Source organism: Lissotriton helveticus, chromosome 1_2 (genome assembly GCF_964261635.1).
Source record: "Lissotriton helveticus chromosome 1_2, aLisHel1.1, whole genome shotgun sequence".
NCBI classification, from domain to species: Eukaryota; Metazoa; Chordata; class Amphibia; order Caudata; family Salamandridae; genus Lissotriton; species Lissotriton helveticus.
In genome coordinates this window covers 114,670,027-114,685,580 of record NC_136058.1, presented here as the reverse complement: position 1 = coordinate 114,685,580, position 15,554 = coordinate 114,670,027, and the positions used below count along the sequence as shown (strand labels likewise).

At 45.1% G+C, this 15,554-nt stretch overlaps 1 protein-coding gene across 2 annotated transcripts in view; it reads right to left on the bottom strand.

The window, feature by feature from the left end:
- Positions 1-15,554, bottom strand: part of LOC144798754 (cytochrome P450 2J2-like) — a 404,320-nt gene that overhangs the window by 155,440 nt on the left and 233,326 nt on the right. For both annotated transcript variants that reach the window (XM_078669779.1, XM_078669787.1), the window contains one exon: positions 4,843-5,019. In XM_078669779.1, coding sequence (XP_078525905.1) covers positions 4,843-5,019 — 177 coding nt within the window. The remainder of the gene's footprint in view (positions 1-4,842; positions 5,020-15,554) is intronic.

The following is a 15,554-nucleotide window of genomic DNA, read 5'->3' as shown; positions in this document are numbered from 1 at the left end:
AGCGCTCCCGCATGCTCCCGCATGCTCCCGCATGCTCATGGCGAGCTCAGCTTGTCATGAAGCACGGCGCTCCTGTGCTCATGACGAGCTGAGTTTGTCACAGGTGCATTGTCTCCCGTGGAACGTTCAGCACAGCAGGGGAATTCTCCCCGCACCTGAGCGTTCCACGGGCCATGACGAGCTGAGCTCGTCATGAGCACCGGAGCGCCGTGGCTCATGACGAGCTCAGCTCGTCATGAGCATGGGAGGGGTTAAGCTATGTTGTAGAGCAGCGTGGCTGCTGTGCAGCATGTTGAAAAGTTATAGTAAAAAAGTGTTATAAGATTTTTTTTATCGTATATATAACAAAAAGAAATTATGTACAGGCAGGCAGGTTTCTAATCTTTCTCCCATATTCAGATGCTACATGCCTCGCTCGACCTAAAAACATGTGGGAATATCTACAGCACTGAGAGCTCTAAATAACAGATGTAACTATTAGACAATTTTTGATACTCAGTTTACTGACCTTGGAAGGAAGTAAGACTGAATCGCCTTGCCTGAATTCATGATTTGCAGGTCATTTCCTATATCAGCAGTAAGTGCTTAAGTCACTGAGCCATCCTAACGCTAGTGTATGCGTCGCCTGGCATTATAGGGACACTTATGCACAAGCCCCACAGTGCTTTTCAGGAGCAAATCTCACAGCGCTGCTTGGACACCAGTCTCTGTCTTTTCTTATGAGCTAGTTCAGAGCGTTGTTTATGTACAGCCTTCTAAGCGCTCTGGATGTGAAGCTCTGTTTCTGTTGGTATTCGGAGTTTTGTTTTACACACAATATTGACCTAGAGCGATAAGTGTCAGAACGAGAAGGCACATAAAAAAGTGTTGAATAAACTACTAACTACTAACACCCAACATAAGCTACTGTGTAGGTTGCCCTCACTGTGTTGGTTATTTGGCGCTTGCCCTCACAGTACTGTTTATGTGTATGCCAGTGCTGTTATGTCCAGACCATGAAGTAATGCCTTTTTGTAGCAAACAGTGTTGAATATGCCTATAAATATAGAATTCCATTTATTTATACAGTGTTTAATACCAAATAGTGAGAATGGAAACAAATGCAATCAAGTAAATTGTACAGGGTCACTAAGTGTTGTCCGACAGGGAAGCCAGGAATTGATCTTATGGCTGATGGATGACACGCGGACATGTCACGAGGACACAGTGCTCCTATAATGCCAAGCATGTATCATAACGTTTGACCAAATAAAAATGTCCCTACAGTCCTAACGTTATATGAATTTCAATGCACTTAAATAATTGCCTGATAATTGTGAAGTGCTTTTACTGAACAACCCCAGCTTTAATGGTGTGCTTATGTGAATAATCTCTTTATATTAATAATCACTATGTGGAAGGCTGTGCAAAGAATTTCCACTGTGCAGCTGGGTCTGCTTCTTGTCTCAGTACTTGCACGGAGGATACAAGACCACACACTCGCAAGATGACCAAGGCAGGCAGGTTTCTGAAATTACTTTCGATCATTCGGCATGTGATTTGAGACGCAGAGGAGTGAGAAGAGGATAAGAGACATCCTCTGCATCGTCCCCGGCCACCCCAAACTTGTCTACATCCTGTCTTCACAAGCTGTTGCAGCGTCCAGACTTCTGCTTAAAATAACAAGCATTTGCAATGCAATAGATCTCGCAATTGCTGGAGTTGGAGTTATTGGCATTGTAAATGGCAATTTGTTTTATTTATGTTTTTTTTGGTTTTCAGTGGAGTGATTATTTAAAAAAAAAAGTGCATGCTATACCAAAATATAACGTTTATAGCAACTGTACAGAAAAGGTATGGCAATGTTTTTTTTTTTTTTTATATATATTTTTATTAATTATAACACAAGAGTAGAAATGTACATTTCGGGTATCATTGGTATAACATATTACAGTGGCGAACGGGCAGATGAAATGAAGAAATACAATCTAATTGTAGGCCTCTGGAAAGTATCAATACCAGCCGGAGCTGGGTCAAAACAATACAAGACAAATAACCATAAGCAAACATTATCAGAATCTGCCCACCAAGGATACAGGATATAAAATTAGACACTCGACACCTGAATATGCATAACAACAGGCTCAGGAGAATACGCCACATCTCTTGTGGAGAGGGGAAAAGGGAAAAGATAGGTCATAGAACAAAAGAAAGGAAAAATAAACCCCCCCCACAACACCCCACCCTGCACCCCTGCGGATGGCTACGACCTAACCCCACTAGCAGTGTGCCTGTCGCCCCCTAAACTACACCCCAAGGAAGGGAAAAGACGGAGGAGGAATATCTCATGACCCAATGCGGGCTTCCGGACTCCCCTCCCCCCCGCCGCGAACAGACGTTCCCCACCATGGTACTAAGAGAGGTAAAGCAGACTTATAAGCAAACTGAAGGAGAAATCACCAGGAGAGAAAATACCATCCCGCCCAGCCCCAGACATAACAGAGGCAGCAAATCCCATTGTCGAACACAGTCAGTACACCAAAGCCAAAAAAACCAGAATCCCATATGGCCCTCACTCCCACCGATACCACCCAGCAGTGTCAAAGGAAGGCTCTGCACAGAATTAAAACAGTCAAGTTCAACCCTGGCCTCTACGATCCATCACACAAACCCTCTCCGATAGGACCAGCACAATAGCAAAGGGGTCAGAACGTTGTAGAAAGGGGAGAGGATCAATATAGCATGAAAGGGTCAGAAGAGTCAAGTCTCGAAGTCTATCAGGGATACGAAAGTCAATCCAATGAATATCGATGGAGGTCCCCAGAAACGAAGAAAGAAATAAGTCCTGTGAGGGCGATGACTTTGCCGAGTTTGCTGGCTGGTCAGGGGCTCCAGTCGCGGGCCACTGTAGTTGCGCAGATACAATAGGCGTCAGATTAGAACGATGCTCGGGGTTCTCCTCCCGGATAAAATCAAACTTTGCGGGGGTCACCATATAGTGCGGGTCTGACTCTGGGCTAGGGTCCGGTCTCGAACAAACAGTCTCAATGCGTACGGTTAGGTTGTGGAGAGCAGCCTCCATTTGCCAGTGAAGGGCCCCGATGGCGGCCATGACGGTCCCCAGTGTCGGTCCACACGCCGTCCGATCCATCTCCGCTTAATCGATGACAAAGCAGGTCATCAACCCCGGAGGCCGGCTACTCCGGGGAAACCAACTGGAGTGGGGTGGGCGAAGTCGACTGGCGACTGTCAGGCTGTGCACTCTTTACACCACTGCCGAGAGCGGGGGGCCCCCCCGCGGACCCCGAGGGCTGCAGCAGGGTCCCAGGAACCGGACCCCCACTCACCACGGCATCCACGTCTCGTCGCTGTCTAGCGAATATACGCAGGGACTCGAGACAACCACCAGGATCGAGAATTTGTGTCACTCCAATGAGACCGGACCCTGCCAGGTACCCGCGGCCGATGTTGTTCAACTGAAACCCGGCTGGGTCAGTACTCGAGGCCCCGGCTTACAGTCTGGAGAAGGCCCGAAATTGACAGACGGTGTAACTTCGTCAAAAAGGGTGATAAAGACTCCGGGATTGCGTTCCTGGACTCAGTGACGATTCGGACACACGGGAGTCTGGCGGGAGGTCAGGAGTAAGTTCAGGATATATCCACCAGCGACGGAGGTCGACCGAGCCGAGAGCTTATGCGGCCATCTTGGTTGCTAGCGTAGCTCCTCCAGGTATGGCAATGTTAGCATAAAGTAGCTGGGAAAAGTACATGCAGCCATGGTAAATGCTACTTAGAGCTCACTTTTGGATAAAAGAGTTGAACCACAAGCAAGCACTGGATGCAATAGGTGGAGTTTCACCCAACACATACAGATTACTTGATGCCTCGTAGAGGCAGCGCATGCGCTGCCTATGCTAGACCTAAAAATGTGCGCAATTTTCACCAATCGGAAACAAACCAGGGCTTCCCTGAAGCAGGTGCCATCCTTCTGCACAGCCGAGACAAACAGCAAGAAAGGACCTTACATTTAAAAAAGAGGAACACAGTAACAGGGCCACTTGCCTGGGAGGGTCGGAAACACTAAATGGTGGGACCAACTAAACTTATCCACCAAAGAAAACAGCCCTTTCTGAAGGGCACTAAAAGGAGCCTACAGAGAACAAGAAAACAAGGGGGGGGTGCTTCACGTCCATATTCAGACACTCCAAGCGCAGAGCAGCACTTGCTCGCTGCTAGGCTCGACCTAAAAAAGGGCAGTGCACTGCAGTTATCCCTCACAAATAAAACAAGTATAGTATAGAGAGTCACATAGCAGAAATCTCTTGCACAGTCAGGAACATAACATCAAACATATCCAATACAATAGCACGTTTAGGTTGTCGTCTTCCACCTGTATCACCTTTATAACCCATTCTAAGAAGCCTTCATTGGTTTCCCAAAATAAAGTGATCACGGTTTCAACTTCTTTGGTTGGTCCACAAATCCCTTTATGTAAATGGATCTCGGTATTTACAGAAAAAAATAAATTGGTATGCCCCTGCCAGGAGTCTTAGGTCCTGCGGGCAATGTCTGTTACATCCTCGCCGCATCCGTACCACCAGAAATGGGGGCAGATCACCCAAGTATCTAGCTCCTCAATACTGGAACCAGCTCCCAATACATTTTTGTGTTATCACCTACCAAAGACAGTTTAAAAACGCTCTTAAAACATGGATGTTTTAACCATGCTATTAGTTCACTACTCAGAATATTTTAATCTGCAGACCACACCTAAAGATATGCAGCAGCTCCTAAAGACCGTTTCATGGTGATTTGTCGTGATTAACAAGTAATAATCATAATAATAATATCCATGCACCTTACCTTTTCAATTTCTGTGATGTAACAGTCAATGAAGTCTCTGGGTTCAGAAGGATTCCAGTCCTCTCTGTGCTTCTGAATAATCTTTTTGACGAACATTTTAATGATGTTCCAGTGTTCAAAAACTTTTTGATGAGATCCAGGAAGGAACTTCATTATTTGTGGGAAAGAATTGTAGAGCTGTACAAAAATATGCACAATAAAAAGTGAAACTTTTGTATTCAGATGTATGAAATGTATGCAAAATGTATTGATACATTATATGTATAACTTCTTAAACTGTTCTAAATATTTTCCATATTAATAATGATGCACGCACTAGTCATGCTAGTAATAAGCCACGGTGCTCATCTAGATATGGTACTCGTCATTGTTCTAGGTCCACCTCAACATCTCAATCAACATTACATTGTACAAAGTGGGGATCTCTCAGGAAAGTTATCACTGTATTAAGGCATTCAGCCCTGTATCTGAAGGACAAATGGAAGAAGTATTACACATACCCACCAGACCGGGAGGCAGTGCTTCCAACTGATTAAAAAAAGATTGGCCAGGCCAGCAGAGAGGTAGGGAACTGACTAATGGAAGTCCTTCTGGCAGGAAGGACCATATATCACACTAGATGGACCTAAAACCACAAAAGGAGCAAGAGGAGTGGTCCACCATCTCTGGTCTGGAAGGGTAAGACTCATCTTGCCCTTTACCTACCAATAATCTTCATGGATCTCCATTCACCTCCCGCATTCCCTGCCATTCTGTGCACGTGTGAACAAGAGTGGAGGTTTACTTGACCCGCCACGACAGATAGCAGGCGGTGTCTATCAGCCTTAAAGGTGCCAGGGTAGTAAATTGCCTCCAAACCCCCCAACCCCACTTCAGGCAATGAGGTCCGCTATATGGTAAGTAGCAGAAATTGTCAGGGTGGAGGGTAAAAACAGAGATAACACAAATTTTAATGGTAGTGGCTTCACCCTTGAACCACCTCCAGACAGCCATTGCATGGCCATTTTCAGTTTTCAGATTATAAGACAAAGCAATGATTTTCAAAAGTTTTCCTATTAGCTCAAAAATAATCTGTGATCCTTCCCCTTGTTTAGAGGTAGGCGGTAATTTGTCATTCTCACTCCATTGCTGAACCCAAGTACCTGCGAAGATAGTCTATGCACACCTACAGATCCTTGTCATTGAATTTCGCTTGAAATGAGCATTTGTTTAATTGAATTTACATTGTGCATGAAGCAAAATAAATTGCCTATTAGCTTGTAAGAACATACAAAGAACTTACTGCAGAACAGGCAGAATACATTGACTAATTAATGCTCTCTAAACTGGCTAAGTGAACAAAGGGCACATTTCTAGATGAAGCTTGTTCCACAGCGAAAGAGGCAAGTCAGAAAACCTCTCAGTGCTTAATTTGTAAAAGAAAAAGTGCTGGGACCAAATCATTTCTAAGAAGCCCATTGGTGCTGCTGCTGAATGTCAGGGTTGCTGAATACCAAGGCTCCTGAATCTGTGTTTTACCTCATGCCCGTTCATCCATCAAAGTACTCTCCCGCCCCTATATACTTTTCTTGCGTGTTCCCTTTCATAGCTGCTTTCTCCCCTTGCCACAGTTTCTCATCTTTCATTCCCCTTTTCATCCTTCTTTGCTGATTTTATCCTTTTCCTTCTGGATCAAAGTCTGATGATTATAAATAGCTTGCAGGCCTAAAAAATGGGTGCCGTTGGGCCCCACTTGCAACCACCCGCTCATATTAAGCACTGCTTTCATTCTTCAAGACACTTAAACCACTCAGAGTCCCAAGCCTACAGACTTCAGTCCATGCATAATCTTTTCAGATAAAGAGGCAGGGGTTGGCTTGTTCAGACACTGGAATGTAAGAGAAAGGGGAATTCAAGTAGCTCCCATGATGGAGCCTAATGCAGTAACATTTATGGGGTAGCGGCAGACTCCCTTCCTCTCACCCAAAACTATACCTATAATGATTCCCTGACCTCCCTGCATGGAGCTGATAGGAGGCCAAGCACAGAGACATAGTATTTGACGAGGCATACTTAAAGCTCCAAATCTGAATGAGCAGTAGAGGATCACAAGCTCAGCATCTGCTTCTACTCACCTACAACAAAAGGCACATGCATGACGTTCGCTCCCAGTTTCAGGAAGGGTATATAGACAGTTGGGCTGGACTGGGTAGCCAAAGCAGCCATGGCAATTTTGATAGGACCAGCCCCGGGGGTGGGGTGGCGTGCAAGTGTGAAGCACTGTTTCTTTTGGTACTGGGGGGCGAGATAATAGCACGCTGCTAAACTAGCCCACAGTAACAAAAATACAGCCCCACTGCCGCAAAACTGACCTCCACCCTTCCTTCCTCCCGGGAAAATGCCCAATGCCTGCTACTGCCAGTCCAGCCCTGATAGGAAGCATGATTAATTTGTATAAGAATAAGTGCAGGATCCCAATGTATTGTTCAGTAGTCAAATGCCAGCACAATAGAAGGTCAGATTGATGAATACCACATTGTAGTTTTAATTTGACTTCATGCATCTTTAACCACCACCAGACACTCCCTGTCTCTGTACCTCACTCTTGCAGGTTCCTTTTCTACCCTGTTTTCTACCTTTGTCAGTTGTCCGCCTTTCTCTTCCTCTTTCTTTTCCCCTTTTGTTTTTTTCTTTTTCTTTCTATCAAAGTCTGCTGTGGAAAAATAAGTGCAGGTGCACCCAAACTGCATCCACCCGCTAAAATTAAGCACTGTATATGGGCCTCATCAAAACCTTTAATACATGACTGGCTGGCAGCATGCTCACTGCCCTGTGTTACAGCAGGAGTATTCCTGAGGGGACAAAGGAGGAAAACATGTAAAGCTCCAAGCTTCACAAACTTGGACTCCTCTATACAGAGCCACAGTAAACTATTATATATATTCCAAACACAAACCTAACTCTGCGCCGATCCAGACATCCCATATGGTGTCTTTAGTGGTTTTGACAACCTTAGAAAGCTCTCTAAGTGGTAGCTGTGGAGAGCAGCCTTCAGGCTTAGTCTAGGAGGAGTGTAAAGCAGCTTGTTTCACCAGTACCTAATCTTATAGTGCAGCTTAAGTGAAAAAGTACCACACAGTGTAGTTATAAAAAATAGTTATTTATTACAGACACTCACTAACTCAATGCAATATCTCATGCCCATAAATAAAATTACAGTACACACAATACTTTGATACTATGACAGTAAGTAGCACGAAATTACAGTGGGCTCCCAAGGGAAACCAAACCATATACAAGGATAGTGGAATGCGACTATCGACCGAAGTTGGGAGTTGTCCCAGAAAACTTAGAAATGCATAGGGACCAAGGAACCACCCCATGTAAGGACCCTGATACCCCACGGAGGCCGTGTACTAAATGAATGCACAACCGTGTGCTTAAGGTAAGTCAATAGGGGGATGTCGCGGTTATAGTTCTTAAGAAAAAGTGACCCTTCCCAATGGACTTGAAGACCCCTCTGGAACATGGACGGTTCAAGAGTCACCCCACCCGTGAATACCCAGGAGACCAGGGTACTTGCACCAGGGAAGCTGGGTGCATAGGTACAAAGTGACGTCGGGAACTGGCATTGCCCACAATGAAGGACTTCGAGTAGATGCTGCTGATGAAGAAGCTGTCATTTGGAATCCAAGATTAGATTCGGGACGCAAGTACCTGTAAGTAGAGCAGACAGAGTCTAGGTCACTCAGAGGTGACCAGGGGCATGGAGTCGAATGCCCACTAATGTCAACTGTTATAGAAGAGTTGACGTGCCCTTGTCTCCGCAGCTACATGGACCAGGTGATGCTGAGGACTACCAGGAACGGTGTATGAGCTGTCCCATGTTGGATGTATATATGCAGGGGGTCGGTGTCCGGTGAGAAAACCAACAGGCCTTGGCAACGGCAATACAGGGAAGTAGATGGAAAGGTACTGTGTCCGGATCAGCAAGATCTGAGAGACTCACCACATTCAAGTAAGTCATAGTGGGCCGAGCAAGCAGGGGAACCTACTGTAATCAAAAGCAGACCATCAACAGGGTCTGGAGATCACTGGAGATGAGAGTCGCTCAACCTTAGGAACAGCCAGCCGATGCGATTAACAGATTCTCGTGTCTGGCAGTGTCAATGAGGGATCCTGGCTTCAGACTCAGTCTGAAAACAGTGTGGGCCTCGAAGACGTTGCAGAATCATCTCGTATGGTACTGAACCTGTTGGGAGTCCGGAGGAGCCCCGGATCAGCGATTCGGTCAGCTGTGTTGTGGTGCCTGCAGATGCAGGGGAGTGACTCCTCCAAACCAAGGGATATTCCTTCAGATGTCTTAGGATATCCACAGGTCCAGGATGGAACATGTATGGAACACAGACACTGATGGTGCAGCGACTTGCACAACGAAGAGATCTGATGCAAATACAGTCTTCCTGGTTAGAGTCTCGGTTCCTGTAGCGAAGTTCGATGCGTTCAGTCCGACTTGGTCAGCATGACTCGGTCGGGATGTCCAGACAGTTTGAAGAGGACGCGGAGTTAGATCTGAATCAAATCCCATGACGAATCTAGGGATCTTCTCACAGGTAAGCCCTTAAGTACCCTAAGGTAAGGGTTGGGATGACTCAGGAGTCCCTCCCAGAGGAGAGGCTGGATAGTGGGGAGGATACTTCCCTGCCCATTGTCCAGTTTCGTACCAGAGCGGGGGCCAATGGGTCCCTGAGCTGGTTTGAACTGGAGCATGCAAAGAGGGCACCAAATGTTCCCTTCCAGAAGACTATGTAGCGCTAGCAAGCGTCCCTAACCCAGCCTAATATACTAAATCCTGTCTGGGAGGTGGTCTCACCTCCCTGTGACATGAAACCTATTGTGCTACCCTCCCCCGCTTGAGCTTGGCTCAGCAGGAGGAGGGCAGGGTCTGTGGTCTGCAGCAGCCCGAGGTTGCTGTCACGCTTTATACGATTGGTCCTGGGAGCATGGAAGGCTTCCTGGAGGAGCCCTACAGTGGATGGGATCTTACCTCCAACACTGGATACAGTAGTGGGGTGTGATTCCAACTTGTTTGATACCAAACACGCCGGGTTCGTTCCAGCCAGTTTAGAGATGGTCATAGCATAATGATGCATGGCCTCTCTATATCATAATAGCTGATTCCCTGACAAAGCCGGGAGAATATACCCCTGGGTCTGTAGGGGTGGTCAGCTCATACAGGGTCACTTTCACACTCGGAACCGAGCACCCTGCCTTTGGGAATGAAAGACCTGCTAAAGGGGTGACTTATAGGTTTCAAGCGCAGTGCTGTAAGATATACAGAACCTGAGCGATACATGCTCCAACTCACACAGGCTGCAATGGCAGGCCTGTAGTCAGAGTTTGGAGTGTCCCTCATGGGTGGCATAACAAATGTTGTAGCACATGGGGGAATTACTAGGGTACCCCAGCAGCCAATTAGGAATCTACCAAGGTACTCCCCAAAGCCAATTCAGGGGGGAAGCACAGTGACTGGGGTCCTGATTAGCAGGGTCCAGACCACAGCAAAAGGCCTCCCTCTCGATAGCAGACCAATATTTCTCCTGAGAGGTCAACCTCTGCTTATGAAACCTACTGGCTGGTCCTGGCCCTCTGCATTAAGTTGTGATAACACAGCCCCTACCCCTATCTCAGATGAATCTGTTTAGAGTAGTCAGGACTTTTCAAAATGGGAGCAGTGCACATTACCTGCTTCAGGTCATCAAAGGCCTTTTGACAGCTTACTGTCCACTGAACTTTCTTTGGCATTTCTTTGGATGTAAGATCATTCAGGGGAATCACAATAGACCCATATACCTTCATAAACCTTCTGTAGTACCCAGTCAGGCCTAAGAAAGCTCTGACCTGAGTCTGGGTAGTGGGAGCAATCCAGTCCACAATGGTCTGGATTTTGCTCTCCAATGGTTGAACCTGACCTCAACCTACTAGGTGGCCCAAGTACACAACCTTGCTCTGTCCTATCTGGCACTTGGTGGCCTTGATAGTGAGGCCTCTCTTTTATAGGGCCTCGAGAACATTCCTGAGTTGGAACAGGTGATCCTACCAGATGGATCTAAAGACAGCAATATCATCTTGATATGCTGCACAATAGGCTTCCAAACCTGTTAGGACTTTGTTCACCAACCTCTGAAATGCAGCAGGTTCATTTTTCAGAACAAAGGGCATAACAATAAATTGATAATGCCCACTATGGGTTGAAAATGCTGTGTTTGGCTTGGCATCCTCAACTAGTCTGATTTGCCAGTAGCCAGCAATCAGGTCAAATGTGCTCAGAAACTTGGCGGAGGCCCAAGTATCTATGAGATCATCTGCCCTTGAGGCCTCTGTAGTCCAAACAAAACCTCCTCTCTCTTTTTCCACCCTTATTGTGAGGTTTTGGAACTTGGAATAATGGAATAGCCCACGGGCTATCTGAAGGCTCAAAGACCTCCAATTCCAGCATCTTTTGATCCTCTGTCCTGATGCTATCCCTGACAAGGTAGTCTGTCTATATATTTTAGTCTTGACAAGCAGGCTGTCACCTGTGTCCACTTCATGGGTACACCATGTGGTCTGACTGGGTATCAGGAAGAACATGTGTCTGTACAGCTTGAGGACTTGCCTACGATCAGCTTGAGGCTGCCTGTCAAGACTACTCCATCCACTGACCCACCATCAGGGTTCTCGAAGAGGAGATCAGCGAGAGGGTCACTCTTCCTTCTGTCGCTCATCAGTTGCCATGAGCAAGCTCATGTTAGCCTTGTCCACTAAACGTTTCAGGCGGTTCACATGAAGTACCCTGTGGGGACTTCTTGGAGTACCTAGGTCCACCAAGTAGGTAACCTCACCTTTTTGTTCAAGGATGGTGTAGGAGCCACTCCACTTTTCTTGGAGAGCTGTTGAGGCAACAGGCTCCAAAACCCACACTTTCTGGCCTGGCTGGTAAACAGTCAAAACAGCCTTTTGGTCATTACAAGCTTTTCGAAGTTCTTGGCTGGCCTCCAGGTTTTTGTTGGCCTTCTTCATGTACTCAGCCATACGTAAACACAGGCCAAGGCCAGTCCACAATACCCTGTTTGGGGGGTTTGAAAGGTTGATCCCAGCCCTCCTTAACTATACACAATGGACCCCTAACTGGATGTCCAAATAGAAGTTCAATTGGGCTATAGCCCTCCCCCTTCTGAGGAACCTCTGTGTAGGCAAAGAGAAGGCAGGGTAGTAAATGAAATGAAAGAGACATTTATAAAGCGCATGGCTACCTGTAGGCCTCCCAGCGCTAAGAAGAGAGCGTACAGATAAGAACTAATTATCTGGCTGGGAATAGATGAGTCTTCAACATTTTTCGGAAAGAAAGATGATCTTTCGTCAACCGAATATGTTCCGGAAGGTCATTCCATTTCTTGGAGGCAACATAAGAAAAACGTCGTCCTCCACTTCTGGCCCTCTTGATTTTTGGTACTAAGGCCTATGCGTTTATTTTCAGACCGGAGAACTCTTTTAGGACAATATGGGGAGACCATCTGATTAAGTATTGGAGGACCATTGGAGGTTAGAATCTTGTGCGTAATGCAGAGAGATTTAAATTGAATTCTCTCAGCAATTGGGAGCCAGTTGAGATGATTCAACGCTTTCCTCACTGATTCCCTCAGAGGAATATGCAGAAGCATTCTTGCTGCACAATTCTGAACCTTCTGAAGAAGGTTTATAGTGTACTGCGGATCTCCGAGATAAGGTGCATTTGCGTAGTCCAGGCGTGACATTATCAATGCCTGGAGAAGCAGCTTCTTCGCATACAAGGGTAAAAGAGGAAGAATTTTTCTCACCATTCTCATCATTCCAAAGCAACACCCTGCCACTTTCTTTGCCTGGAGCCTCATGTTAACTTTGTCATCAAGCCAAACACCTAGACTCTTTATATGGTCTTTGGGTGTGGGCAGATTCCCCATGCAGTTGGGCCAGTTGAATGACAGACCAGGTTGCCAAGTTTTGCCCACTATCATAAGGTCAGTTTTTTCTCCATTCAATTGTAGGAAGGAGCCTTTCATCCAGGCTGAGATTTCCTCAAGGCACCTAGGAAGCTGGTGCACACTATCTCCCGATTGATTAAGGGATACAATTAATTGTGTATCATCGGCATACGTCACTATTTGTATGCCAAATGGTTCCACAATTTTTGCCAAGGGGTGCATATAACCGTTGAAAAGAGTAGGGCTCAAAGAAGAACCCTCTGGCACTCCACATTTCAATTGCATGATCTTAGAAATTGTAACGTCTTCAAAGACCTGAAAAGATCGATCTTTCAGGAAAGATGTTAACCACCTCAGTGCGGTTCCTGTCACCCCCAATCCTTGACATCTGGAAATAAGAAGTTGGTGGTTGACGGTATCAAAGGCCGCACTGAGGTCTAGGAAGATTATTGCTGCTGATCCACCTGCATCCATGATTTTTCTCGCCTCCTCAACTACAACCACCAGAGCAGTTTCTGTGCCCTGATGGGGTCTAAAACCTGTCTGTGTTGGGTGGAGGCGATCCTTGTCCTCAAGATATGATGATAAGATGGAGTTTACATGTTTCTCAGCCAGTTTTGCTATTCCAGGTAATAGTGAGATAGGGCGATAATTTGCCAGTATTTCTGGATCAGATCCTTCCTTTTTGAGTAAAGCTCTTACCATGGCTTTTTTCCACTGAGCTGGTACCTTCCCAACTTCCAATGATATATTGATAAGTGCAACAATAGTGGGGGCTACTTCTATTGATACCTTATTCAAAATGGTCGGAGGAGCCATATCTATTGGGGAGCCTGATTTTAATTTATTCAATAGAGATATCAAGCCCTCAGCCTTCAGAGGTGGGAAGGATTCAAGACTAGATTGTGGAGGGTCTCTTATTACTTCTGATTGTTGTTCGTTTTCCAAGCTATCGAATGTTTGAAAAGCTGAGTAGATCGCCTCAATTTTTGCATGGAAAAACTCAGCGAGGTCATTGCATTTGTCCAGTGAATCCCTTAACTTAACTTTATTAGTAGGAAGAGTAGTAAGAGATCTAAATATTGTAAAAATTTCTCGAGGAGTGTTTGAGGCTGATATAATTTTTGCCTCGTAAAATTTCGATTGTGCAGTGCGAATTTCTAATTTATAGAGTTTAATAGCTTCACGGTAGACTTGCTTTTTCTCTAATGTGTAATCTTTCCGCCACTGCCTCTCCAGCTGTTTGCATTTGTGTCTCAGATCTTTTAACTCAGGGGTATACCATGCTATTTTTTTTGGACCTTGTTTAATATCTCTGCGTTTTATTGGAGCTATCTGGTCCAAGGAGGCTTCGATCCAGTTATTAAATTGTCTATTAGCTACTTCTGGGTCATCATCAAGTAATGGGCAGGTATCAGTGAGGATATCTGCCCAATTTTCCAGCTGGAGTTTTGACCAATGTCGGCTAAACTTTTCCATATGGTTTCCTGACATCTCCTTTACAGCTGGAGACCAGGAGAAAGGGATCAAATAATGATCGCTCCACAGTACCGGAAGAGGATTATCAACTGCTATGTCAGCGTTGGTAAAAATGGGGTCTAATGCGTATATTTTATTTAACGCCCTTTGGACCCCATCTCGATTAAGCAATGCAAAATTGTTACCATCTGATGTTTAATGGCATTGCACTTTAAGTTCTGGGTCACTTCGTCATATGTTATTTGATTGCCCAGTTATTATGAAATTTTGGTCGGATGTATGGAATGTCATTTTGAAAATTTTGCCTTTACATGATGATATTTCTAATGCTATGTTAATATGTAAATCAGTTGCCCTATCACATCCTCTTAGTGAGTCTGAGGCAAAGTTATTTAATTTTTTGATTACAGCTGCTTTAAAATCCATTACTTTTTGTTGGAAAGACGCTTCTTCTCTTTCAGTTCATGCTTGGTGGTCGTGGATTATCTTTACTAGAAGAGGTGCTCAGCTGTCTCTTAAAGGAGTTATTCACAATTCGCAGTCATTTCAATCTTTTTGGTCGCCTATTGATTCGTATGTTATGCAATGATATGATTAAGTATTTTCTTATGTATTTTGATGATTAATTTCTCTTCATTCACCATCTTTTTTGTTTTCAATTTAATTGTGACTCTATATTGTTTGCTTTTATGATTCTATGATATGTACATTCCCCCGCCCCTCCCCCCCTTTTTTTCTCCCTTCCTCTTCATTTTTGTCTTACTGCATTTTATGCTCATAATTTCATCATTTACGCATGTAAGATTTATTCTTTTTTGTATTGTATTTGTCTAATTCTTATGTTTGCAAAATAATTCAATAAAATCACTTTGAGCTTAAAAAAAATACGGGGTCAAGAAGGTGTCCCTTAATATAGGTCGCTCCCTTCACTTTCTGGGTAAGCAGTAGTGCATCTAGTGAGTCAACTAATTCTTCCACACCAGGTGCAGTGCTCTCTTCCAAGTGCAGATTTAGGTCGCCTAACACTGAATAATTTAGCAAAGTGCTTATAAGATTTGCTATATTTTCAATTAAATCACTATAAAAAGAGCCAATGACTCCTGGCGGCCTATAAATTAAAATACCTGAGAAGGTGCATGTTGAAGTGAAACTTATGGTGAAGGAGCAGCTTTCACAATCGCGGATTGACTCGTCTTTGATTCGGCAACTAAAAGGCTCTCTATAGATTATAGCAAGCCCCCCACCTCTACT